The sequence below is a fragment of the Doryrhamphus excisus genome, chromosome 20 (genome assembly GCF_030265055.1).
Source record: "Doryrhamphus excisus isolate RoL2022-K1 chromosome 20, RoL_Dexc_1.0, whole genome shotgun sequence".
Lineage (NCBI taxonomy): Eukaryota > Metazoa > Chordata > Actinopteri > Syngnathiformes > Syngnathidae > Doryrhamphus > Doryrhamphus excisus.
Window position 1 is genome coordinate 5,535,420 of NC_080485.1, and position 27,176 is coordinate 5,562,595.

Below are 27,176 nucleotides of genomic sequence, written 5' to 3' on the forward strand. Positions count from 1 at the left end.
ACACAACCCCCAGGCTCTGCTCATCTGATCACTACTGTGCTGAATCAGGACCACCCGAATGTACAGTAAGGGCGTACTGTACACTAAGATGTGTGTTGAAGTGTCTAGTTTCAGTGTTGCACCAACAAGGGTGTCCTGTACACTAACATTGTATGTTCACATTTTTTTACTGAACTGTGTGACTGTGACTATTAGAATGCTAGCAACTTGCTTCACCAGAGACTTGCAAGTACTTCCAAGTTCTCAGTCATTAGAATGACAAAAATACGGTAAAAATACTGTAGGTATTATCATGAACCACCTGAATGCAATACAGAGCTTCTTCTTTCTCTTTGGGCTTTTCCCTTCAGGGGTCCCCACAGCAAATCAATTTCCTCCATTAAACCATGTCTTCTGCATCGGTCTCTCTCACACCAACTACCCTCATGTCCTCCTTCACTACATCCATAAACCTCCTCTTTGGTCTTCCTCTACGCCTCCTACCTGGCAGCATCCCTCTACCAATATATTCACTATCTCTCCTGTGGACATGTCCCAACCATCTTAGTCTGGCCTCTCCGACTTTATCTCCAAGGCCTCAAACATGTAATGTCCCTCTGATGTACTCGTACTAGCTCCAGTTCTGCTTCCTGTCTTTTCCTCATTGGCACTGTCTCTAGGTTAAACAACATGACTGGTCTCACCACAGTTTTGTATACCTTTTCTTTATTTTAGCAGAAACTCTTGTATCACAACTACATGGTCACAGCATGTATCTAATAAAATCATAAAATGTATTTTGGAGGTGTTTTAATAGTGGTCTTTGTAAGTAGCATGTCCCATTATTATGCAGTAATGAGCTGTATCTTTTTATCGTTTTTTATATGTTTAGACAAAAACATTTTGTACAAAATTCCTCAAAAAGTGCAGTTTTTCCTTTATATCGTAGAATAAAATACAGAGAAACGAGAAACTCACTGCAAAGGGGTGGTGCTTGTCACTGCTGTCCTTCTACATAAAAGGACTTTATATTTGTTGTTTGAAATACACACACAGAGCCAGCTAGAACTTGATGAAGTAAAATGCAATGAGGTTATTTAGTGTATATGTTCTGCTGAATGGAAGAGTGAATTTGACTAATACGATGGAAGATTAACTCAATTATTTACTTAAAGATTTTCAGAGAGAATAAGGTTACTAGACTTTTACAATAAAGTCATATATTTTTCTAGAGAAGGACATCACATACAATTTAAAGCCAAGACTAAAAAAAATGTTCATAACATGTTTGCTTCCTATGCCAGAGACACTTTATGTCATGGGGGTAATGAGGTCATATCACTCTAACAAAAGGTGGGTAGAACCATGACAATTGGAGAAAGGGGTAGATGCAAGGTGACATGATGAAATCACTTCCAAAAGTGGACAGCTGCATTTGAACTGCCCCCCGCCTTATACACGATAGTGTGTGCTATTAGACTCCATACATGGATGAATATGTTAGGATGTGTAATAAAGGTGTAGCTTGGGCATAAGGAGAGAACATAACCTGCTAGGTGGCCTTCTGTAAATGGTGCTTACTTTCTCCTTCTTTATTTGCCTGGCTTTATGGATTGGAGGGAGAAAAATCCAGCGGCTTTGAAGATTTGGTGAAGACTCAGAAAATGGTAAGGACTCAATATAAACACAACATGGTGTGTGTGTGTGTGTGTGTGCTTATGTGCCTGTGTGGATTTAGACCCTATTTGAAGTCCCCCACTCCATTCTGGCAATTACTTCATATCATGGATTAGATGAGCGAGGGGGCACAGAGGAGCGGAATGGAGAGAAGTGAGGTACCATATCCAGCAAGAGGACAGGGGAGGACAAGAAAGTGTGAGAAGAAAAGCGATTGAGGTCTTTCAACAGCAAATATTTTTCCTTCCTATCGGTAGGCCGCGCAATCTCTTTAAACCTCAACAGGAAGAAAATTCTCAAAATCATGCAGTAAATCATTATCATTAGTGTAACAGTGCTCGTTGTTACCCCAGGGTTTTCATATAATGTATTTTTTACTTCCATTGTTCCTTTGTGACCTGTCCTAATTCCCTATGCTGATTCTAATTACATTTTTATGTGAGGATTTGTCATTTTCTTTAAATCTACTGCAAGGAAAGGGCGGGCCTGTTCAGTAAAAGTGCAACACCAAGGTAAGATTTAAGCATCACCTTACTAGATGCAGGAAGTTATTCTCTCATTTCTTTTCCGGCTTACCTCTGGGATATGGACGGTGTAAGGCTGCCCATGGAAAATGGGTGCATTATCGTTCACATCTCCAATCTGAATGTTGACTGTGTCTTTGACCACCTAAGGGAGGAAATGTCGAGGTAAAGTATTTCCATTCACAAAGTACTCCCATTCGCAGCACACAACCCCAACTCCAAGAAGTTGGCAGAATGTGTTAAAATATTTCTTTCAGCAAGTGTTATACCAAACACAAATTGTTAGAAATTGATTCAAAGTGTTGACTTGGGGGGGGTGAAGGTCACATAAAGACAATACTCCTTTGTTTACATTCACAAGTAGTGTTTTTAAACTTGTTTTTCATGTTTATTGGTCGTTTCTGTAGTTAAGTGATCAATCATTCCAATGTTTTGTACTTTTGTACTGAACACTTTGGCAATGTTTCTTTATGCTCTATTATGATTCTGTCGCCCCATTACTTAATTTGTACGATGACCACTTCAGCTTTTTTGGATTGTGCTGCAAAAATCATATACATGATGGAGACGAAAGGGGAAAAAAGGATAAATATCTGGCTTCAAGAATGACATATAGTAGCTTTAATATAGACTCTATGAATGTACAAGGGAGGGTTACATGCCATTATGTATTGGAAATAGGGATCGACCGATATGTTTTTTTTTTTCGGGTCGATGCCGATACCGACACCAATTTTTTTCCATCACCCTTAGCTGAGGGCTGATTTTGCTTGGGCCGATACTGCTTTTGCTGCCTGAATTTACATGAAAAAATGACAATGATAACAAATATTACAGGTCTCAAGTTGAAACAAATATTGATTTAAATGTAAACTGTACACAGTAGGATTCAGCTTTCATAAACACACATTTAAACTGCATTATCAACTTTAAAAGGAATAAATATTCCACCATGTGCAAAACAACGAACCCACGCGCGTATCAGCCGATACCGATTCAAGTAAAGAACACAAATATCGTCCTGATATATCACCCGGCTGATGTATCGGTTGATCCTTAATTGGAAACTGCATAACGGAGGACAGATCACTAGTGTGTTTACATGAGTTAATATAATAGAGGAATACAAGTGAAAAACATGTAAGACAAGAGAGCAAAAGGGATCAAATATGCTCTTTACCTCTTGGATGTCACTCACGTAGAATTCAACTTGCATTTCTGACTTGGTCTGATGAAGACAAATACACATCACATTTTTATTCAAACATTGCAAGACTTATTGGAAAGTAACAAGTATACAAGTATATATACTGCAATCCCTTGTTTTGTGGTTAATTGGTTCCAGACCAGACCGTGATAAGTGATTTTATGCAAAGTAGGATTCCTTATTAATAAATGTAATATTTTCATACTGTCAATGGTTAGCATGTAGGCCACCCAATCTCCGCTTGGGCATCTCTGTGTGCGGTTTCTATGTTCTCCTGGTGCTTGCATGGGATTTCTCCGGGTTCTCCGGTTTCCTCCCACATTCCAAAAACATGCTAGGTTAATTGGTGACTCCAAATTGTCCATTGGTATGAATGTGAGTGTGAATAGTTGTTTGTCTATATGTGCCCTGTGATTGGCTGGCGACCAGTCCAGGGTGTACCCAGCCTCGCGCCCGAAGACAGCTGGGATAGGCTCCAGCATACCTGCGACCCTCATGAGAATAGCGGCATAGAAAATAGATGGATGGATGGTTAGATCATAAAGAATCTGTTAATGTCCTTCTAAATATAGGTTTTATCATTGTTAGAGCCCCCGGACATGAAATTACACCCATACAGTGACCTTTACAATCATATTACTCAATGTAGTAGATATAATGATTCATAAATCATGATAAGGCATGAATAAATAGGACACAAAATAGACTCACAGACAAGTGATTGTTTTTGGACAGCCTACTTCCTACTTTTTTCCCCTACTTCCGTCCATTTTCTCAATGTAACATTAGAGCCACTTTTTACTACATATCATCATGTCTGTGAATGCGTCTTCTGAATGCTGCATAATAACATTTTCATTCATTTAGCCAAAGTACTTATTTTGAAAAACCGTGACAGAGTTAAGCCACACAATCCGACCTGAAAAGTGGTGAGGAGTGACTGCATATATACTCCTGATCAAAAATTTCAGACCAGTTGAAGAATTGCAAGAATTTTACATGTTGCACTGTTGGATCTTTAGAAGGTTCTATGTAGCACTTCGAAAAGCAAAAACAAGAAATGGGAGTGAGACAAAAACAATGAGTAAACAACTTATTGCAAACAATCATTAAACTGAAATGGGCTGTTCATCAGATGTTAGTATAAGCCTTTAAAAGCCAAATTATTGGCCTCTTGCAGCACACCATTGCTGCAGGTTGAAGGCATTCAGACTTCTGAGGGTTATAGAACAAAAAAAGTCAAATGGTAGACCCATAAAAAAAATGTCACCATTCCAACTGGCTGTCCGTCAAGACATGGGACCATCCTCGGCCCAAATGAAGGTTGGTACTGGTGCTGATTGCAGTCCAATAACCGTCAGACGGCAGCTGAGAGAGAAGGGTTTTAAGAACAAAAAACATCTTCAAAAGCCTTGTCTCCTTCAACGCGACAAAATTGCCCTTTTGGAATTTGCACGAGAGCACCAAAGTTGGGACACTGAAAGGTTGAAGAAAGTTTTGTGCTCTGATGGAAAAAAAAATACAACCTTGACCGTCATGATGGCTTTCAACACCACTGGCAAGGACATCCCACTATGAATAACAACAATATGTGCAGGGGCGTCAAACGGCAGTTGGCTATGTGGAGATGTTGCAGGAGGCTGACTGAAGGCCGACATCTGTCTGGTAATGACTGGCCTTTTCAACAGGACAACTCTACAGTTCACAATGCCTGTTTTTTTGGATCATCCTGCATGTTCCTCTGATCTAAATCTGATTTGGGGGTGGATGGAATGGAACCTTCTTTAGATCCAACACTGTAAAATGTAAATTCAGCTGTTTAAGATTTTGTTAAGTTTTTGATCACATATGGTATATAATATATCAAGTTCAAACATTGACACAATTGTTTGTACGATTGCATGCTGATCTGACCTCTCGATCGAGCTGCTGTCGAAGCCACACAACACCAGTGTCTTTGTTCACGGAAAAATACCGCATGGCTTCCTCTCCGGAAACCCCATACATGAGGGGTTCCCCCTCGGGGTCGCTTGCCTTGAGCTGGGCCACAGATGAACCTGCCAGACAAAAAGAAATTTCAAGATGAACCAACAGTCTTGTTAATACAGCGTTTTTTGTAAGTAGTGAATTGGACAAGTGACGTGGATGCTAATATCACGTTTGGAAGTTTAATGTAGCGATCGTGTTGTGATCTGACAAATCTTAAGTAAGTTTGATTACTACAGCTTCTGTTTGAACTCTGATTAAAAAAAAGTGTCCAACGTCTTATAATTGGAGCTAAGGACCGACACTGTGAACATCAAAAGGAGAAATGAAGACCGGATTTCAAGGTTTATAGTGTATATTTCTTTCGAGTGTGTCAAAAAATCCACTATCACCAAGGGGCTTCGAAAGGCTGACGACTGTGTGATGAGGGCAGCTCAAGCTAAAGGGATAATTTTCCTCAAGACATTAGTTGTCGCTCTCACGTCACTTAACAGAAAGAGAGAGTCTGACAAAGTGTGTGATGAAGGAATTATGAGGCTGTTCAGTTCTGAACCTGAAGACGACAACTTAGTTTTTAGTTCCCAGGAGGAGGATGAGAAAAAAACATTTCTTTCGTGAAATGTTTTTAACCTCTTTCTGTGAACTAAATATCCCATGTCCATATATCCATGGACACCTGTGGCTTAAATACAGGTGTGTATTTATTTTTGTCTCTTTAAATTTAGTGGGTGTAGCTTAATATAACGGTATATTAGTATATTACATTTGTATTTTGTTAGGATTTGTAGTTTATTCTTTATTTAATCTTTTTTATTACTACAATATTTCTTTATTGGTTCAGTTGCTATAATAGAATGTGTTTCTTTCAACAGATTTGCAATTAATTCATTTCTAATGCATGATTGCTTAAGTGTGTTTAATAGTATCAGTAGGTGTCATTTGGTAGGCCACAAAAAAAGTTTTGTTTCCGGTCACAAAAAGCCTAGAGCCGGCACTTGTATGGATAGAGAAGTAATTACAGTACATCATTTACACAGCCAGTGAGCGCGCCCAAACACACCGTGTGTGCTTATCATCGCTCCCCAGTTTCAGGTACATCGACAATCTGGGGAAACCGAACTACATCATGGCTGTCATTTGCACACCAAACTGCTTTACACAACAACCTATTAAGCTTCACAATTACACTCCCCTCTCGTTTTATTAATACACCTTATTTTCCGATCAAAGAGTGGCTAAAATGACTAATTAATGTAAGGATTTATGAACCCTTCTCATTGCGTCTAATGAGATTTATGCTAATTCAGCTACTTTCAATATAATTTATAATTTGCTCTAAGACGGCGCAAATTAAGCGTTCTACCTTACAGTCATCAATAACTTTTTCCTTCCTTCTTGCAGCCCTCAGCCTGCTCTATATGGCATACTCTCAAGTGACTAATAACAAATGCTCACTCAAGACTAATGGTATGTACGTACGTGCCATGTATGAAAGCCACTTATGGAACATTAACTCCCACTCTGGAAAACAGTGCTGAACTTTGGCCAATCTCCATAGAATAATTGATTCAACACTCACAATAAAACCATTACAGCTACTGATATACAGTACGTATACACATACACTGGGGGCCAGTCAACTCAAATAATGGATTATTTGCCATTCAGCATCACATTGTAGATTTGGTAGTGGATTTAACTCAATGAATATATTCAAACAATACACAAATACCAAGCAATACCACAAATTGAACTAAAGTTATACATTAATTGTTTCATTAAAAGAATTAATGAATTAATGCAAAACTTTCCCTTCCAATCAGACAATGATTAACTGTCAGCTTAACTCATGATACAAATAAATAATACTACTACTACAACAGGTAGTTAAAACTCATAACTGAACACTACAGAAAAAGAAGACACTGAAAAGAAAATGCAGGAGTACTGAGAGAAGATGGAGAAAAAGTAAATTGACGGTTCATTACGAGATTTTACGTCAACAACTCAAAACCTACAATAACGCAGTCAAAAAGGCACGAATTTCCCATTTCTCACAACTCATGACCAACCACAAAAACAATCCTCTTCTCCACCTTTGATATTTTAACAGGCACTAATTTTAATAATGTTTTTAAGACACCAACAGATGATCTTTGTGAAAACTTTGCAGACCACTTCAGAACTAAAATCAAGGACATCAGATCCTGCCTGTTACCCCAGAAAGTCTTGTCTGTTACCACACCTGGACTGTTGTCCTTGCCTGAGGAGAGACTGGAGAGTTTTGCCCTGGTTGATGCGAGGACACTTGGTCGAGTTTTCTCCCAAGTAAGCCCAACAACCTGCCTTTTAGATCCAATTCCCACTTCCCTCTTAAAATCACTTTATGGATTCTTTGAGGAGCAGTTTTTAAACATCATGAATTGCTCTCTTCAGACGGGTGTCTTCCCCACCGCCTTTAAAACGGCGGTGGTGAAACCCCCTTCTGAAGAAGAGCAATCCAGACCCCAACGTTCTTAATAATTACCGACCTACCAAACTTGCCGTTTTTAAGTAAAATTTTAGAAAAACTGTTTTTTTTTACCAACTTAATGACTTTTTAAACAGAAATAGCATTTTAGAGAAACATCAGTCTGGCTTTAGGAGGAACCACAGTACCGAGACAGCACTTTTAAAGATTTTAAACAACATCAGGTGGAATTTAAATAACAAAAAGCTCACAGTGTTGGTTCTACTGGATCTAAGCTCTGCTTTTGATACAGCGGACCATCACAATTTATATAGATTTTAATAGACTCAGACACCTGGTCGACCTCTCCGGTACTGTTCTTAACTGGTTGTGTTCTTATCTCACAGACTGATGCTTTCATGTAAGTATGGATACATTTTCCTCAGAACCCATGAAATTGAATGTGGGGTTCCCCAAGGCTCAATTTTAGGTCCACTCCTTTTTAATCTTTACATGCTTCCCCTTGGGGACGTCATCAGGAAGCACGACATCAGCTTCCATAGTTACGCTGATGATACACAGCTACACATCGCCGTGTCTCCTGATGACTCAGGGCCACTGGATGCCCTTTTTAACTGCATTGTAGACATCAAGTCATGGATGGCAGAGAATTTCCTACAGCTCAACCAGGACAAAACTGAGGTTTTAGTTATAGGTCCTGAAGGCCAGAGAGAGAAACTTTTACCAAAACTACAGGATCTTAAACCAGCCGAATCAGTAAAAAATTTGGGCGTGATTTTTGACTCTGAGCTAAACTTTATCCCACATATCAAAAATATAACAAAAATAGGTTTTTATCACCTTAAGAACATAGCCAGAGTCCGCCCGTTACTCTCTCAAGCCAGTACGGAGGTGCTAATGCATGCTTTTATTTCCTGTCGTTTAGATTACTGTAATGCCCTGCTCTCCGGTCTTCCCAAAAAAAAGTATTTTAAATCTCCAATTATTACAGAACTCAGCCACGCGCGTGCTGACGAGGACCAGAGGGCGGGAGCACATTACACCAGTTTTAAAGTCGCTGCATTGGCTCCCTGTCCGCCTTAACGGCCTTGCACCTTCTCATTTATCTGATCTGCTTTTACCATATCAACCCCTGCGGACCCTGCGGTCCTCCGGTATATAACTATACCAAAACCCAGAACAAAAACCCATGGCGAGGCAGTATTTAGCCACTATGGCCCCCACCTGTGGAACAGCCTGCCGGAGAGCCTCAGGACTGCGGAGACTGTTGATATTTTTAAAAGAAGATTAAAAACGCACCTTTTTAATCAGGCTTTTAACTAATATTTTTAAACTTTTCTTACGTTTTTATCTTTTTAGTCCTATTTTATGCTCTTAGTCTTTAGCTTTTAACTGCAGTATTTCCTCAGGGGGGGTCCTCCACACTGGGGGCTGTGTCGGGTCTGCTGAGGGGGTGCCATCCTTGGGTCCCTTCGACCTGGCCGGCTGGGGGTTCCTCCCTTTGATGTGGGGGTCCGCCCGTCTGTTGGAGTCGGGGGGCCCGGGTGCTGGTCCCCCGATGGCACGGCCTGCGGCTCCTCCCAGTGTGGACGGCCCCAAAAGTGGCGTTTCCTTGATCCTCAGTGCCATGCCATGTCTCCCTACTGTGTGTGATTGTGTGTGTGTGTGTGTGTGTGTGTCTAGTATGGAGGGTGGGAGGGAGGGGCTTTCTTAGTAATTGTTTTTCCTTTTAATTGTGGTAATTGTTTTTAAAATTCTGTAAAGCACTTTGTGTTGCATGTCTTTGCAGGAAAATAGCTCTACAAATAAAGTTCATTTGATTACAGCTAATTTGATGACAAACAATTATTCTTAACAACACGGGGAAACCCAGCATGCCTTGCGGTATAGTTGAGTATAGCTGTTAGCGCCTCGTTATGTGTGGGTGTGCTGGGTTGTCCGACATTTTCTTTTGTTTGTTTGTGACTAAGACTGTCATTCTGTCTGATGACCCTTTGTCCATTTACACTGTGCATTAACCTAGTCAGCTACCACTTGCTCCAAAACAACAAGCCTATCTTTCATCTTTCTACCGTGTTCACTATTTCTGTACTAAGCACTGACTTGGACCAACCATTTAGGTAAGGGGTTGGCGGTCACCTGGTGCTAAATCAACATCTGGAGGCTACCATTCTCTGCCATATGAGTAGGATTCATGTGTGTTAGGCATGGGCCTGCCATGGGACACCCGGATTAAGAAAGAGAAGGGGCTGGAGGCCACGGCCCTGTTCATTATACCAGTGACATCTCCAGACCTGCCGTTCATCCGAGTGCTGATTCATTGGGACAAGCACTGTCCAGATTCCAATTTCATGTTATTGTGAATTATAGTTTGAAATTTTATGGTGCACAATGGCCTATGTGGCTTAAGGGGCACTGCTCGCTAGAGACAACCATCAAAGCAGGGACAAACAAAGGAAAAGAAGACACCTCCAGACAAGAACTGAGGGAACTGAGATATTTACCTGGTGATAAATACTTGATGAATATTCTTGAGACAGTACCACAGAGCCTGAGGGATCAAGTCATGCAATCAGCAGCGTGATGAGTCAGTGAGATGCCACTCATGTTACCACAGTGTCCATCCACTGACAAAAAGAGCCTTCAAACACATCAGCCATGCCGAGCTGAAGCTTCTCGAAAGCCACGCTGCCTCACATCAATCACCCTCCATCATAAATTCAAACAGGCAAACACTGACTTCAGCTTACTGGCAGCAAAAGTCCATCCAGTGGGGGGTGCATGCTTATCTACGGTGCTTTATTGTCACGTTATCACCTTTACATAAACTGCAAAGGACATAACGCTTTAACTACAACCTCTATTACGGGGAGGAGCTCGGTTTATAAAACTGTGACTTTAGTTTAGTTTGGTGGATGAGTCCTGCATGCATGTGTGCAGCATAGCAGAGTGTAATGTGATCACTCCTCTTCAGTTACATTTGAGCTGCATGCGTTCATGGGTGGGTGGAGGGCGGGGGCATTGGGTTGATCGACACACCGTTACAAATACAGTCACATATGGTGACTATTCAAATCACTGCTTGTAAAACTATTATTGTAAAACTGTAATTGTAAATCTTGGCTGCAAGGTGGCCTAGTGGTTAGCATGTTGGCCACATAGTCAGGAGATTGGAAAGATCTGGGTTTGGGCATCTCTGTGTGGAGTCCCCCCCCCCATGTGTGGGTTTTCTCCAAGTACTCCGGTTTCCTACCACATTCCAAAAAAAATGCATGTTAATTTAATGGGCGTCTCCAAATTGTCCATAGGTATGAATGTGAGTGTGAATGGTTGTTTGTCTTTATTTGCCTTGTGATTGGCTGGCGACCAGTTCAGCGTGTACCCTGCGTATCACCCAGTCAGCTGGGATAGGCTCAAGCATAATCCCCAACCCTTGTGAGGGTCCCCCACTGCATTAACTCGGAGCCTCACCTCCAGTCAAAAACAAAATAAATTATGCTTTTGTGGCTCTAAATCAAACTTATGTTAACCTTCCTTTCCTCTGCTGTTTGTCCAGCGTGCTATGTTAATGTTTGAAGAGTTCAGATTCCTTCAGGGAGGCAATCTCAATGTGGATATAAACCAAGCAGATCTAACTCAAACGATAATAGTGTGGAGGACGGAAATGTGCTCGGACCTCCATTTCCATACAGAGAGATGTGTGTGTTCAGGGGCCATCTTTAATAGGGAATCTAGTGTGCAGGTGGTTCATTTCTCTGTTGGATAAGGATGGCTATGGAAAGTAGTTCCCCCAGGGAGGTCAATTAGGCAACTAACAACAAAAAGGAAAGGAAGAAGAAAAAAGGCCATCAAGCGTTTGCAATTCTTTATGGAGATGACAGAAGGAACAAACAAACAAAAAAAGACACTGCAGAGGATGAAAACAATTATTAGAAAAAGTCAAATAAACCATATTTTAACAAATATTTACCTCCTTACATTTACTTTTTTTGGGTTATTTTCCGTTTATTACCTCGTCCTTCTCTGCCGCGTGTGTGTGACATCAATAACTGTGATGGGAATGAGCTTTGAAGACAAATAGTGCCCCGAGTCTGGCTTTAAGTGACTCCCGTGTTTCACAAGACCAACCACAAGAGTCCTTGGGAGGCCGTGTATTAATTCGCCAGATTTATGACTAAATCTGTCACGGATGGGAGGAGAATACCCTCCTCAACCTTTCCAACAGACATCCCTGAGAGAAATGTACACTACTGGACCAAACATGTAGAATGTGGCCAGACACCTGTTAATTGTCAGTGTATTCTGTTCACATATGGGAAAATACAACCCCAAAAATTACATTTTCAGACCTGCCAACGTGTACGCATTTTCTTACATGGCATGCGTTCTAATCCTTGAATATGCTTGTATTCTTTCCTGCGCTCATTTACACATTTTATTGGTTTCAGCGTCCTTGTTTAAGGCTAGAATATGCTATAGGGTCATGCCACAGACTGGCTCCTCCCCCTCCAACACTCTGGCAGAGGTTGACCCGGACCTCCCCAAAACATGACGACACTGACCTTTGAGGCTGTGATTAGTCGGCTTGTGGAACATTATTTCCTGTGTGTATTCGACCCCGTTCAGAGGGCCAACACCTACACGAACAAGTCTTCTCCAATTTCAGATTTAATGATTATTGTTCCTGTCTCTCTTTACTTACCATCGTTTGCTCATGACTGGAAGCTAGCAAGCTAAACAGTTGACAAGAGCTGTGTTTGCTCACAGATCTCGACCCTGACGGAGAGCTATGAAAGCAGGGGTGGCCAGAATGTTGGTCTGTGACACATAATGAAAATAAAACAAACCAACTAAAACAGCAAAACTGGTAAAACTACAGAAAAACTGTAGTGATGAAAAAGACGAAATGTTGATTAAGAACAGCTTCTTGTTAAATATGGATCACATTTGTTTGCTGTTTTACAACGTAAAATGTATATGGAAACCATGTTCAATGATTTTCTAATAGTTTTGGATTCAATTCAATATTCTTCAATAGCCGAGTCAATTGCCTGATTTCAAAGCATCTTCAGGGAGTGAATGATACATTCATTCATTCATTCATTCTCTACACCGCTTATCCTCACTAGGGTCGCAGGTATGCTGGAGCCTATCCCAGCTGTCTTCGGGCGAGAGGCGGGGTACACCCTGGACTGGTCAGGAATGATACATTAAAACTATATTTACAGTGTATGGCACTTTGCTCACTTTGAATCCTGAAACAGGACTTATTCTGCAACTGATTTTTTTCTTCTTGAATAACAAATCTATGCATCTCATAAGATGCATCTTCGCCATGCGGAAGGAAGTGGAAGTCATATCAACCAGGGTTGAGAACGCATGAAAAATAATTATACCATACGAAGTGTACGAACATATGTTGATGTATGATATATTACAACATATGTTGATATATGAAGGAACATATGTTCTGCAAACATTATCCAAATGTCAGACATCGTTATGTGCATAGTAACATTCAGCGGAATTACCATTTGCTACTGGAACAGGTAGATTTACTGGTATTCCAGAAGAACCAGGATAATGTTTATGAATTTTGGAGAAATTTAAAATGAAATTCATTGTCATGTTAAGGGATTTTGTCACACTTTTGTTTTTTGCTACTTCCGCTTTCTGAGTTTTGCGTGTTCCACTTGCCGAGAGTTGATTCTCCTGAAAGGGGTACCAGCAAGTGTGTCTTCACTTTGATGGGCATGACAGTGATATAAAGCTATAGCTACATTAAAATATACTGCAAACACATTGTATAAACAGGGAAAACGATGCCAAATACTTTCTTTGTGTCTGTTATGTATAAACACAATCTAATGTCAATTTCAGCCAGTTTGTGCGTCGCCATTTTGTGACATGCAAAAAAACAAAAAATAATTACCCAGTACTACAAAACAGTGGAACTTATGTTTTAGCTGAAGTGTAACATATCATTATGCAACAAACGCATTTTGTTGCATCCAAAACATGTACTTTGACCAAACGCCAAGAAAACGTTATTCACGAAAACAGAGTAAAATAAAATTTAATGAAGGACCATTTGACCTGACGTCTGCACTGACACAACTTGGAGTATTCCTGTATTTTCTTTTTTGTCAATATCAACACACCAACAAGTGACACTGACTCAGAAATATGGCACAGTGTCCATGATACGCATTACAATGACATTACTACTCATCTATCAACTGTTGTTTACATCATGTTTGTGTGTGACTCGAACTAGTGCTTTGAAGAACACAGTGTTCGGGTTGAAGCAGGGTCCATCTACTAGCTCCGTGTTAAGTATGCGATAAATAGGTCAACATTACGTCCTCTTTTTTTTTTTTTTTTTTTGCTGCATCACACTTTTGGTACCCCATTCAGTAGAATGACCCCTACATGCATTCTAGTACTGCTCTGCTTGGATTTTGTTTCAAGCCTCATGATTAGTTGTGTGCTTAATATTTCATGTATTTTTTTTTTGGCCGGCTTAGCCCTCTTTTGTTTGGTAGCTTCTGTTACTCCATTAGCCACATGCTTGTTTTTCGTTTGCTTTTTGCACCTTGTTAGGTAGTCTCCAAGTGTTCTGCTTTGCACTGTAACTTCTATCCACATGTGACTCATTCCTCTTCTCTGTGGTCTGCCTATGTACATTTGTCACATACATTTTATTTTATAGTTTCCTTGATTTATAATAATAATAATAATACAATTTATTTGTATAGCGCTTTTAAAAATACTGAGACACTTTACAGAAGAATGGAATTGAATAAAAGCAAGTTCAAAAGCAACAGAGTAAAAGATACATTCAAATACAACATTCATTCATTAATACACAGCTAAAACAAGAGTAAAAGCGGGCCACAACAGTCAGATATAAAAAGTTAGACATTAAAAACAGATTTAAAGAGGTGGGTTTTGAGCTGTTTTCTGAAACTGGGAAGGTCAGGGCAAGCACGGAGTGAATGGGGCAAAGAGTTCCAGAGGGTGGGGGCAGCAATGGAGAAGGCCCTGTCACCCCAGGTTCGGAGCTTGGTCTTACAGGGGAGTGCAAGGAGGTTGGAGTCTGAGGAGCGAAGGGGACGCGGGGGATTTAATAATAAAAGGGGAAAAAAACATACAATGTATATAAAATACAACGTAAAACCCATAACTTTAATATAAAATGATGTAAAGTGTTCAACCGGGAAGAATTGTATTTGCTGTATATCAGTAACAATGTGACAAAACCAATCCAATGACTGGCCTTTGTCAGTGTATATTTGAATTTGAAATTGCTACAAATGACTATCGCCACTTGTCCAACGGCGTGATTAAGCTCTGACATGAACACGGCAAGAAATTTCTGCCCAGGGTTGGCTTTCTGACGCATTCAAAGAGTGAAAGGATGAAAACACTGAGTGACAAGGCAATGACTAACCAATCACTATGCGAAAAGTCGGACAGCGAAGCACATTAGTGGGCAGTCATTTCACGCGTTGCTGAGAAAAGACAGACCTGCCACTGCAAATTCACATGCAGCTCTGGTCACTCTCAAATCGCTGAAGAAAGATTGTCACTCGTTTCTATTCCGTACCATCACAGCCTTGCATTTCTCTCTCTCTCTTTTGTTTTTGTCATCCTCTCATCAGTCTCTGTTCTGCTTGTTGAGGCCAGACAGACAGACACAGGCGGCTCTGATTGGACTAGACAGGATGCTGTGTGGTACTGAAGGTCCGAGAGTGACAGCCGAACCGGTCTGCTCAGTCATTGTCAGGCGACACCCAACCAAAAGCACATCAGTCCAACCAACATGTCCATCACCACTGACACTCTGTGATGCCTGCCTACTTCAATAAATCTTTCTGTTCTGCTCTGAACGTCCGCCTTTGTTGTTCAGTTGGTAATACTGTTCTTATTCTCTTCTTATTCGCCTTTTGTTTTTCACACCACAAACATTCAGGCTCTTTCATTTTGGCCTCTGGGTGACCTCACTTGAGCTCAGACTGAGCTAAATCATGGTCAGGTAATGGAACATGTCACCCACAATATGAGGCTACACAAACAGACACAGTCAAACAAAAGCTCCTTCTGCCTTTTCACCCTTTTCATACAGTGGTACCTTGGTTTCTGTACACCGCAGTCATCATTTGACGAAACATTGGTTTTGGTTTTTGTACACCGTATCGGTTATCATACAACCAAACTAGTCGTTCATTTAATTTACTGAACAGGGATAAATAAAAGCGATAATTGTGCTTCAATTGGTGTTAAAAACAGGTTTGCACAGCAGGCAGCAAGTTCAGGAAACATCACCAAAAAAAACAAAAAGTCCCAATCACAACAAGAGATATACACCAACAACAGAGAAACACGAAGCCTGCATCACATCCCCACAGAGGTCTGCCCAGGACCAGGTTGGACTGCCAACACATGAAATACCCAAAGAATTATTCCGTCCTTGCCAATAAGAATCTCCAATAGGGATACTCTGATCAGGGTTTTATGCTGCCGATTTGGATACAGATCATTCTTAAGTGAGACTAGCGATATTGATACAAAACATTTGACTTTTTAAGAGAAGATACTGTATATCACTTGTCAAACTTAGAGAGGATGAGAAACATTATTTTAAGAAGACTTTGGACGTGAGCGTACATTGTCTGACAGAGCTTTGGCAGGACTGGACTCCAAAGGAGACAGCAGTCGGCAAAAGCAGGAGTCTTATTACCTCTCAGAAAGTTCAATTATTTTTCAGGTTATTTGCTTAGCCTTCTGACTCGAAGGGCGTGTGTTGTCCAGGGTTTTGGCTGCATTAGCTGCCATTTGACTTGTGCTGCACTGAGAGCCTAAAAAAAAAAAAATCACCATCCTCAATCATGTGCTTTTTAAATTAATGCTATTTAATGTGCTACCCCGACAAAAAAAAAAATTCATGGCATGTTTTGCTGGATTCAAGTGAAAGTGATGGTGGCCAAGTATGTCTCTAGACCTGAACCCAGCTGAGGGGGGCACTTGCCAGATCAGTGATGTCATCCTGGAGGAGTGGAAGAGCATTTGATCTTAAGGTAGTGCTATATGACTGTGGGGCTCACACTACATATTGACACATTGAGCACAGGTCTGAACAGTCAGTTACGATGGTCACTGTGAAAATGAACAAGCCAGGTGTGCTGAAGCTAACAGCTTAGCACTGTGATGCAGCTGTGTCAGTCAAAATGGATGGGGTGTCCTTCTGTGTCGAAATATATGGCTGTCTGCCATGTAGATGTAGAATGGCTGGCCCTTTCTAGCCTTTTTTCATCCGGTAAGGTGTCAGACTTGTTTTATTGATAATAAATTAACTCATTACCTGAAGCGGTCATTAGCTGCAGGTCCTAATTAGCCAAGATGAATATTGTTGCCTGACAAAGACAATGGCACTAGCAAATTGGCAATTGACCTCGTTGGTCAAACTGTGGAGCGGGATCGAGAGACAGCAGAAGGATATAAAAAAAAAGATGGACAATAACAGCTTCTCCACTGCCTTAAACAAACCTCTTTCTCTGAAGAAAAGCAGCAAACAACCGTTTTTAAAGTTGGTTGGTATAGTATACGTGTTATATACTGTATTACAATACAGTAGTATTTTTTCATTCGATACGATGCATATCATTTTTATCCCAATAAAACATGAAAAATTCATCCATCCATCCATTTTCTACGGCTTATCCTCACTAGTGTCGCGGGTATGCTGGAGCCTATCCCAGCTGTCTTCGGGCGAGAGGCGGGGTACACCCTGGACTGGTGGCCAGCCAATCACAGGCACATATAGACAAACAACCATTCACACTCACATTCATACCTATGGACAATTTGGAGTCGCCAATTAACCTAGCATGTTTTTGGAATGTGGGAGGAAACCGGAGTACCCGGAGAAAACCCACGCATGCACAGGGAGAACATGCAAACTCCACACAGAGATGGCCAAGCGGAGAATCAAACCCAGGTCTTCCCCATCTAACTGTGTGGCCTACATGCTAACCACTCATCTACCGTGCGACCCACATGAAAAATATCAGTGCTAAAATAGGAGCCCGGCAAATTAAATGATATTTATCACATTTTTAATGGACTGTGAAAATAATTTTCTGTGTGAAATGAGTTTGCCTTTCTTTTGTCGACTTTTCAAACTGGCAGAAGGGATACTTGAAGACATTGCGACGTGTTTAACAAACCACCGCAAAATATTTGCACTTAAGTCAAGACACTAATGCTATATCATCCAAAGGGGACGCACACATAGTGCACACAGTTACTAGTAACAAGTAACAAAGATACATGCATTCCCTAAACTCTCACCTATAGCGCCCTGCAGTGAAGCAAAGAGAGGTGGTTGCTGATGTGAAACATCAATTTCCAGGTTAGCTGCTCAGTGTGGCTCAGGCTGGTATCAGCCGTGACCCAGCCGGGCAAGATAAGCAGCTGCAAAAAGCTGATCTGCCATCCAGCAATGCACCTCTTTGTAGTGGAGAATGTGGTAATACCTGCACACACGCGCACACACGCGCACACACATACATATACACAAACTAAAACTTTGACAGAATTAATAAATTATGTGGTGTTTAAAATGTGTTCACATAATTCTAATTAATTATACAGTACAGAAACCCATAGAAGTGACCAAAATGCAAGTTAATCATTTGATCATTATAATTACTGTATATGAATTATATGATCTTGGACAAGTACAGGTAGATGACTTGTTGTGCAGTCTTATTGGGCTATTAGAATCTTGCACCTTCTGCCTGAAGAGTGTCAGAAAAGAAACAGACACTATAAGTTCACACTGCAGGTATGATGCCCAATTTGGGTTTTTTGCTCAAATCCAACCTTTTATGAATCATGAACAAACCATGAAGTCACACGCATTGCCATGTGTTTGTAGAAGTAAACATTGCCCCATTTGTGCTCTCCTTAGCGAGTCTGTGGCACTTTCAAGGATTTTGTGCAACGGAAGTTAACAAAAATGAACTTTTGTCAACATCTGTGAGCACCTTTATCCAAGGCTAGGTTATGAAGCCCAATTCAGATTTGTATTGCTAAAATTCTACCTTTCATGTGGTCATTCACATTACGAACAAATGTGACGTATGACTTGTAAACGTCTACTGGTCTCCTGTTTGGTCCGGTTCTTTTGGTCATGGACTGCGTTCACACAAACCAAGCATACCATCCCAGCAGAGCAAACGGGCTGTAGTTTGTTCTAACTGGAACAAAAATGACAAGCGTGAACGCACCATGAAGTGCAACAAGTGTTCAAGCATTCAAGACTCAAATGTGGTGAGCATCATCACCCCTCAAATGGGACTGCTGTATTTCTACGCATGATACCGACTGCCTGAGTTCTGTACCAAAAAATCTGATTATGAATACATGTACTGTTAAACTCCAAACAGCTTCTCAACTGATAATATTCAACATCACTTTTTTTCCGAATGTCTTTTACATTTAGATTTTTATTATGGCCTTAATGCCTTGTAATGTTCTGATGCAGGCATTCATCCATTTTCTCTTATCCTCACTTGGGTCGTGGGCATGCTGGAGCCTATCCCAGCCAATCGCAGGGCATATACAGACAAACAACCATTCACACTCACATTCATCCCTATGGACAATTTGGAGGAAGCTGGAGAAAGCTGGAGACCCGGAGAAAACCCACACATGCACAGGGAGAACATGACATAGATGCAAATCAACTCTGTGATTGGCTCTTCCTGTCAGCACTGCTCACCCTGGCATTGCACCACCTTTCCTCAGACAATTTCAATTAACTCTGAACCGCCACAAAACTATCACACACACAGCCGGCGGCTTTTCAACTTGCTTCTGCAGTCAAAGTAACAAACTGTGCGGCCATTACACAGGAAAATGTGAAGCCACACACAATGCAAAATCATCTTTCATCAAATATTTGACTGTGAAGTAGAAACCAAAGAACAAACTGAATGGTGAAATATCAACTGGGGCAAGAATGAAAAAAGTGGCCTGCTGAACTGTAACAATGAACACCTTGACAATGTCTGTGATAAGTAGTAAACCGATTATGATAGCCAAGCAAAAAAGGAGAAGGAGGGTCAGGGCTGGTCACACTCTTCCTTTTTTGTTTTGCGTGTAATCCAAACCTGCAGTGACACATGGGAGGCAGGTTAGCTCTACTTAAGTGTCCTGTGCAACAACTCAACCGTCAGGTCTTTATTACAGCCATGACCTTCCACCTCTTGAAGCTAAGACACTTTTATCAAGCAAATGGAATCCTAACATGTTATCAATTTTAATAGATTACTACACATTTATTCACAATGAAAAATACAACAAAAAAATCGGCAGTGATATTAAGTGAAGTGAAAGTTATGCATGAACTGTATCTTTTGACAATAAGATTCCCTTGTCGAGAACTGATATTTTCCTGAAACCTGCCTATGCTCCATGGCTGATTACTAAAGAATGGAAAAAGGTAGAAACAAACTTTTTTTCTGATGAAAGACACAAGTCTACTCTTTCTTTTGGCCTGTTCCATGTTCATATAGACATAGAACACAATATTTTGTGTGCCTCAAAAAACAGTCACAAACGCCTAAAATGTCAGATACTGACGGCGTCTTCTGAAAAATGTCTGGATTGAATGAGTTACCGCTAATCATCAATTAACTATGGACAAAAATGTGATTAAATATTTTCATTGATTGACAGCCCTAATTAATATTGAATCCTACTTTGTGGAAATTGACTTATCCTAGTCAGGTCTGGAACTAATTAAACACGATAAATGAGGGACAACGCAATGCGTCCAGGAAGTGACAGGCTTGTATGGCACAGTATGTTTTACAGACGTAAACATGGCCCTGGTCCTGGCACATTTGTGGCAATTTCAATGATTTGGTGCAACCTGAGTCAACATTATCTTAATCAAATTATTTCAACTATAGCAGTTTTGGAGGACTTTTTTAGCATAATTAACGCATACGCATCATGGGCACGTGGATGCACCAGGGCAGCCACGGAACTTTGAGAGTTGTCGTAACACGGACCTTATTTTTGGTGTTCAACTAATAGTGTGCCGCTATAAAGGTGGGTAACCTGGTTATTTCTCATTCTTTCAATGCAGTTTGTACCATGATATTGAATTATGTTGTGTGCCTTAAAGGAGACCTATTGCGCTTTTTCCACTTTTTTGACCTATAAATGTTGTTACAACAATGTTGTATTCTCAAGAACTTTGATGACCTTGCATCCAAAAGACGTTTTGGATGGTTGCTGACATAGTTGTTTTCCAAGACTGAATTGGACTGATGTCAATGTGATCCTTATAAGGGCAGCAGATTGCCTACCCGCAGTAAACATGGACCTACGTATGTATCCGGTAGTCTTCGGGAGCACTTGGGAGTGTGACCAATCACAGAGTGGGCGTACCGAGAAGAGGGCCTGGAGTGGAGTAAATTACCATTTGGGTTGGAAGGAGGAAGTCCATGGAAACTCTGCAGAAAGAGGTACAGAATGTGGAAGATCTAGAAAGCTATCTGTGCTATTCATTGTGTACAGCTACTCTATAGGAGTCCACAACTCGAAACAAAGCACAGAAAATGAGCATAAGAAGTTCCCTGTAAGCATCCAGCCGCCGAGCTGGTCACCAACTGCTGAGCCAATTGAACTTTGTCAGCATCGCCACCAATTCATTATATTGATAGCCTGCTATTTCAATGTGTTCAGTGTACTGCTGATAGCTGAGATGTTATGTTGCTGTACATGTGTGTTTATGTCTTGGGAGGGATGGTCGCCGTGTGTGACTGGCCAATCACAGAGCATGCAGAGTGAATACATAATACAAATTTTCCTCACGATTACAGATAATGAGGATCTGGACTGGTTTCATGCGCCGATCCGGCAAAAATGCATTATCCGTAACGGATACTGGTCTACAACGAGTATCCGGCTCATCCCTAATAATGACACTAACAAATCCTGTGCTGGGAAAGTGCAAACAGTCTTGCCCACCGTTATGATGGATGGTGTGTTTGCAGACACTGCTAAACTATGCAGACCATTATTTCCTGGGAAATGAATGGAGGAGCAAGGTACCATGAGGTAGAGATAAGAGATGATTGACTAAACCAAAACAGAAGTCCCTCATCAGCAGCACTCAGCTGACATTGTGGGACAGCTAAATGACAGTAGATAGCTGTATCTGGAAGTAAGAAGATCAAGTGCATCCTTTTAAGCGAGGTACCCGAGAAAAGCTAGTAGTCATTAGGAAGATCTTCTGGACATGTTGGGACTCATCTCCTGTTGAGATCAGGCAGTTCAAACTTTAACAGGGAGGCATACTTACCTTCTGCAGCTGATAGATAGGTTTTATGAGGCTAAGACACACACAGACAGAGACACAGCCTCTGTGATGCTCATAGCGCATCCACCGACTCAAACAGTGACAGATAGAGCAGCAGCTGCCAGAAATACAGAGAGGACAGGCACATCTCATGCCAATTTGACTAAATGAGAGCTGAATGTGGGAGCGTAAACACACTTCTGCACTGGCCTGTACAGTCAGAGAGTAACAAATATCTAGAGCACATATTCTGCAAGAATAGATGGCCCTGGATTGGGTCCAGAATCCCAGAAAAGGGAATCCACTCAAAGAGACTCTTTCACCTTCTTTCCCCGACAATGCTATGATTACCCTTTCATTTTATCACATCTCATTTTGTTTTATTCCTCATTTTATACTCACGTTTCAGCTTTAGATTACCTGATCTGTGGAAGCAGACAGGCGGAAAATTCTTGGGTAAAGTCTTGTCTTTAAAAAAAAAAAAAAAGTTCCTGCCAGCCGAGTCATTTCCGATTTACACTGATTTGAAATGATAAGACACGATTGAACATGTATTAGAGTCTACATGCAGGCATTTTCTAAGCATATGACTGTGGTGGTTTTGACTACAACCCCTGTCGTTATTGCCCTATAATCAGAAAACGCTTACATGACAGTTTTTTTAATGAAAACAACTGTCTTTTGACTGTTTGCTCATACTAGGGATACATACTGTCTGTAGTCTGTGCCATAATGGCAACGGTAGACCAAAATAATAAGTCTCAGTGCCTCACTAAGAGGCCTCATTTTGGGCCGAGATGCTTCCCAATGAGTGCCTCATTTTGGTGCTGAATCAGAAGTTAATATATAGGCACAAAAATGAGGCACAACTCTTTTTTTTTTTTTTTTTTTTTACTAGGGGGACCTAGTATGCTTTTTTCAACTTTTCTGACCTATAAATGTTGTTAGAATGTAGTATTATCGTGTTAAACGATCTGAACGCTTGGTTTCAAAGTGAAAATTTAAGTCAACCCCATCCCGGCGTGCTTGTTTAAACATAGATGAGACCAATTTGGCAGACTGCTCTATTACCTCACATGCCCACACCAAGGCATGGCATATGAATATCATAACACAAAGTCATTTTATTTCCAGCTAATTGAAACGGATGAATGAGAAAACGGTTTAAATTGACATTAGTGTCTTTTGTTATGCGCTGTTAATTGTTTCAATTATTTCTCCTGGTTGGCATAATAGATTTTCCAGGAAGTTCAACTCACTGCATATTACTTCACTAATTCAAACGAACCCATGTCAACTTTTATTTTTAAACTAAGCATAACCTCAGAGTCCCAAGTAAATGATACATTAAATCATGTTTTAGAATTCTGTATCTTGGCAGAATGTCAAATATTAATGGACAATTCCAATAGTTATTTATATTTCAGTGAGCTGTGATAATTGTAAACACAAATTACAATTGAAAAAGACACTCATAAGTGTAGCTATCATACTAGTAATAAGTAAAGAGAGGTGGCTCTATCGTCAATATGGGTGGCAGCTATTTTATTGAAACTGAATGAACTCTATGCTGGCAGAAAATGAGACATGTGGAAAAAAATGGGTTGTCATTTATCGACAAATGACATATGGGTCGAGATGCTTGCCAAACATTGGTATCATAATGGCACCGGTGTCAACATAAACCCGACCAAAAATAAAAGTAGCCATCACTGCCTCATTTTGTTGCTAAATTAAATGTACACCTGCCAAAAGTGCTTGAGGTTGGAATTTGTGCATGTACCGTTTTGTAAGAAATGCAGGATCCTACTAGACGTACACACACTCCGACGCTCTTTCTAAACATTTTTGTGGACAAAAATGCAGTACTCAGTCCCAACACTAGACACCTCCCCCGTAGTACTTCACAACATTTCCTCATTATCCACCAATCATGTCACACCAAACGAGGTTTATTCACGAACATCGGGTCTTTTTCCCCCACGTTGCCCCCTGGTTTTGACATGACAATTAGGATTTTTTTTTGCATATTGGTGAATTTCTTACTTAGTTATTTATATTATTAAAGTATTTCAATTGGGCTGCACGGCGGTCTAGTGGTTAGCGCGCAGACCTCACAGCTAGGAGACCTGAGTTCAATCCCACCTTCGGCCATCTCTGTGTGGAGTTTGCATGTTCTCTCAGGTTTTCTCCGGGTACTCCGGTTTCCTCCCACATTCCAAAAACATGCTAGGTTAATTGGCGACTCCAAATTGTCCATAGGTATGAATGTGAGTGTGAATGGTTGTTTGTCTATATGTGCCCTGTGATTGGTTGGCGACCAGTCCAGGGTGCACCCCGCCTCTCGCCCAAAGACAGCTGGGATAGGCTCCAGCACCCCCGCAACCCTTGTGAGGATAAGTGGTAGAAAATGAATGAATGAGTATTTCCATTACTATTCTGTTCAACTTGCATGTAACAAATTCCATAACAATAAAAAGGCATTGGTTTTGGACTTTTTTTAAGTGCTGGTTCAAGCGCCGTTTAAGCACCGACACCACTGCAAAAATACCAGTACTGGATAATGTGTAAATGATTAACCCCACCTGAGTTATGGGTGTGTTTTCAGCATAACATTACCTTCCATAAACCATTTATCAGTGTCAGCTATACTTTGGGAAAAAAGACAATAAGGATCCAAACATTCTAATTAGCATGCAGCGACCAGCAACAATAACAAGTTGCATTACTGATTTGTGTCCATGTGCACAAATGCAGCACAGTCAATATATATTGAAGGAAAACGCTGAGGAAAACCATGCGTCTGCTGGAGTGTTAGACAAGCCATAGTTAAAGTGTAGCGTTTGTGCATAACATCTGACAGCAGGGAATTGGATACAGCAAGAATACACAGACATTATAAACACGTCTAGGGGGAGGCTTTAATAACTCCTTCCTTAGGGCTACTTCCAGCTCCTTAATTATTGTTCAATTAGGAATACCACTGAGGTAATTAAATAAATGAGGCATTTCCAGTGGCAATAGGAGCATTGGAAAGAAGCAGAACAGAGTACATGTTGATAAGTATATTTGGACTGTATTGTTTGCTGTTCTCCTGTATCTCACAACACATGCGAAAGATCAATGTGTGGCCTTGATGATCTTATCTTTTATGCGCTTAAACTCTCTCTTCCTCTGCTTATGTCCTTTAGGCACCATACTAATCAATAAACATTATTTGACCTACAGGTACCATTTGCAGTGTCAATTACATTTAATGTTGTTGAGATAAGACAACATTTTATCTAATGAGGTTAATCTTTACTGGAATTAAGGTACAATGGATACTGACTTACTAGTGGATGGACGTTTCTTATTTCAAATAAATATATATAAAAGATAAATATAGTCCTTCTCACTGAAAGTTAATTACTCAGAAGAAAGCCTAATCTGCAGAATCACAGCAAAGTGGATTACGAGATTTAATCAAAGCGTTCTCTAGGTCGAATTGCGCATTCCAACTCCTGACATGACACACATTTGTATCTGCCACTGCATAAAAGTGAACGATCCCTGTGCTTGTATTTGATAAGCCATATAGCTGGATAGTGGTGATTTATGCTTTATAGTAGGCCAAGTGCTGTTTCCATAAAGACTATAAAAATCTAAACCAAAGTCCTGCCCTGTGCGTCATCTGCAGCCCACGGCTGATTGTTCATTGGCCTGCCACACATTCAAAAAAAAAAAAAAAAAGAATGCCATTTTAAAAAAAAAACAGCAAACAATTATTTTTACAAGAGTAAAGTCCAAATATGAGAAAAAAAGTTGTAACCTAAGAAAAAGCCACAATATGTAATTTCATGACATGGACACGTGTGACTTATACAGCGGTGCGATAGAGCTGCACCCTCAGCACCTAATGACTACAACAATGACTTGCAACAATTACATCACTGATACTGAGCATGACCACCTCCACAGTAAGTGGAGTGGTTGTGGAAACCAGATCACCGTTCTCACCTCATGCAACTTCAATGGTGGGTATCTTGGTATCTCTGGGCATCTTGAAAAGAGCTTATCAGTGGAACCTCGGTTTTCGTAGGATTTGGTTTGCGACTAAATGTATTTCCACATATACTGTATGTCTCGGTTTTCATACACTGTCTCGGTTATCATACAGCTTAACAGTGCATCAACTAAGTTTGTCGAGTGACCAAACAAAGAATCCAGTCTTAGTGACTCAGACTCAGATAGTGGTTCTTTAAAGGGGACCTATTATGCTAATTTTTCCCCCTTTGTATTGAGTTGTGGTTTCCTATAGAGCAGCTACACACAATAACCCGCACAGAAAGCTTTTTAGATTTTGCAGAATCTGCACCTATTCCAGCTGTATTGCCTTTGATTTGCCAAAACGGCCCGTTTTAATTTATTCCACCCATGGCCCGCTTCCAAGCATGCCCACTCCGCTGCGATTGGTCACACAACCAGAGTGCTTCTTAACTATGAACCATATAAGGAAATCCGTCCCTCTGTGACATCACAAAAAGGGACAGTTTTACCTTGTCTTTTGAAACCGAGTGTAAAACCTCATTATCTGAAACAATCTGGCATTGTTTACAACATTCTAACTACATTTATACATCAGAAAAGTGGAAAAAGCATCATAGGAGTTGGGACACGATAGAAATATTAAAAGGTTCCTTAGTTAATACAAGTTGTAGTACGACTGGTTTCTTAGAGACACCTTAGAGATGTATGTGTCATTGTACCTGATGCTGAAGTTGACAATAAAGTATAACAGTTTACAGAATACAGTTTTAATTGTGCACTCTTTAAAGTTAAGATTGTCCTGTATAAAATATATATCTCTATCATGCATCTGAATATTATCATTCATCCAGGTCACAGCATTCTCAGGTCATTTCTTTTCTTTTCCATTAGGAGTGTTTTTTTGCCAAGTAGTCTCCCACCTTC

The 27,176-nt window shown here is 40.6% G+C and overlaps 1 protein-coding gene across 3 annotated transcripts in view; it reads right to left on the reverse strand.

The window, feature by feature from the left end:
- The window catches only part of cdh23 (cadherin-related 23), a 169,929-nt gene that overhangs the window by 125,428 nt on the left and 17,325 nt on the right, over window positions 1–27,176 (reverse strand). For all 3 annotated transcript variants that reach the window (XM_058058029.1, XM_058058027.1, XM_058058028.1), the window contains exons 4-6: window positions 5,302–5,444; window positions 3,361–3,408; window positions 2,233–2,325 (exon numbers count right to left, since the gene is read on the reverse strand). In XM_058058029.1, the coding sequence (XP_057914012.1) occupies window positions 2,233–2,325; window positions 3,361–3,408; window positions 5,302–5,444 (284 nt within the window). The remainder of the gene's footprint in view (window positions 1–2,232; window positions 2,326–3,360; window positions 3,409–5,301; window positions 5,445–27,176) is intronic.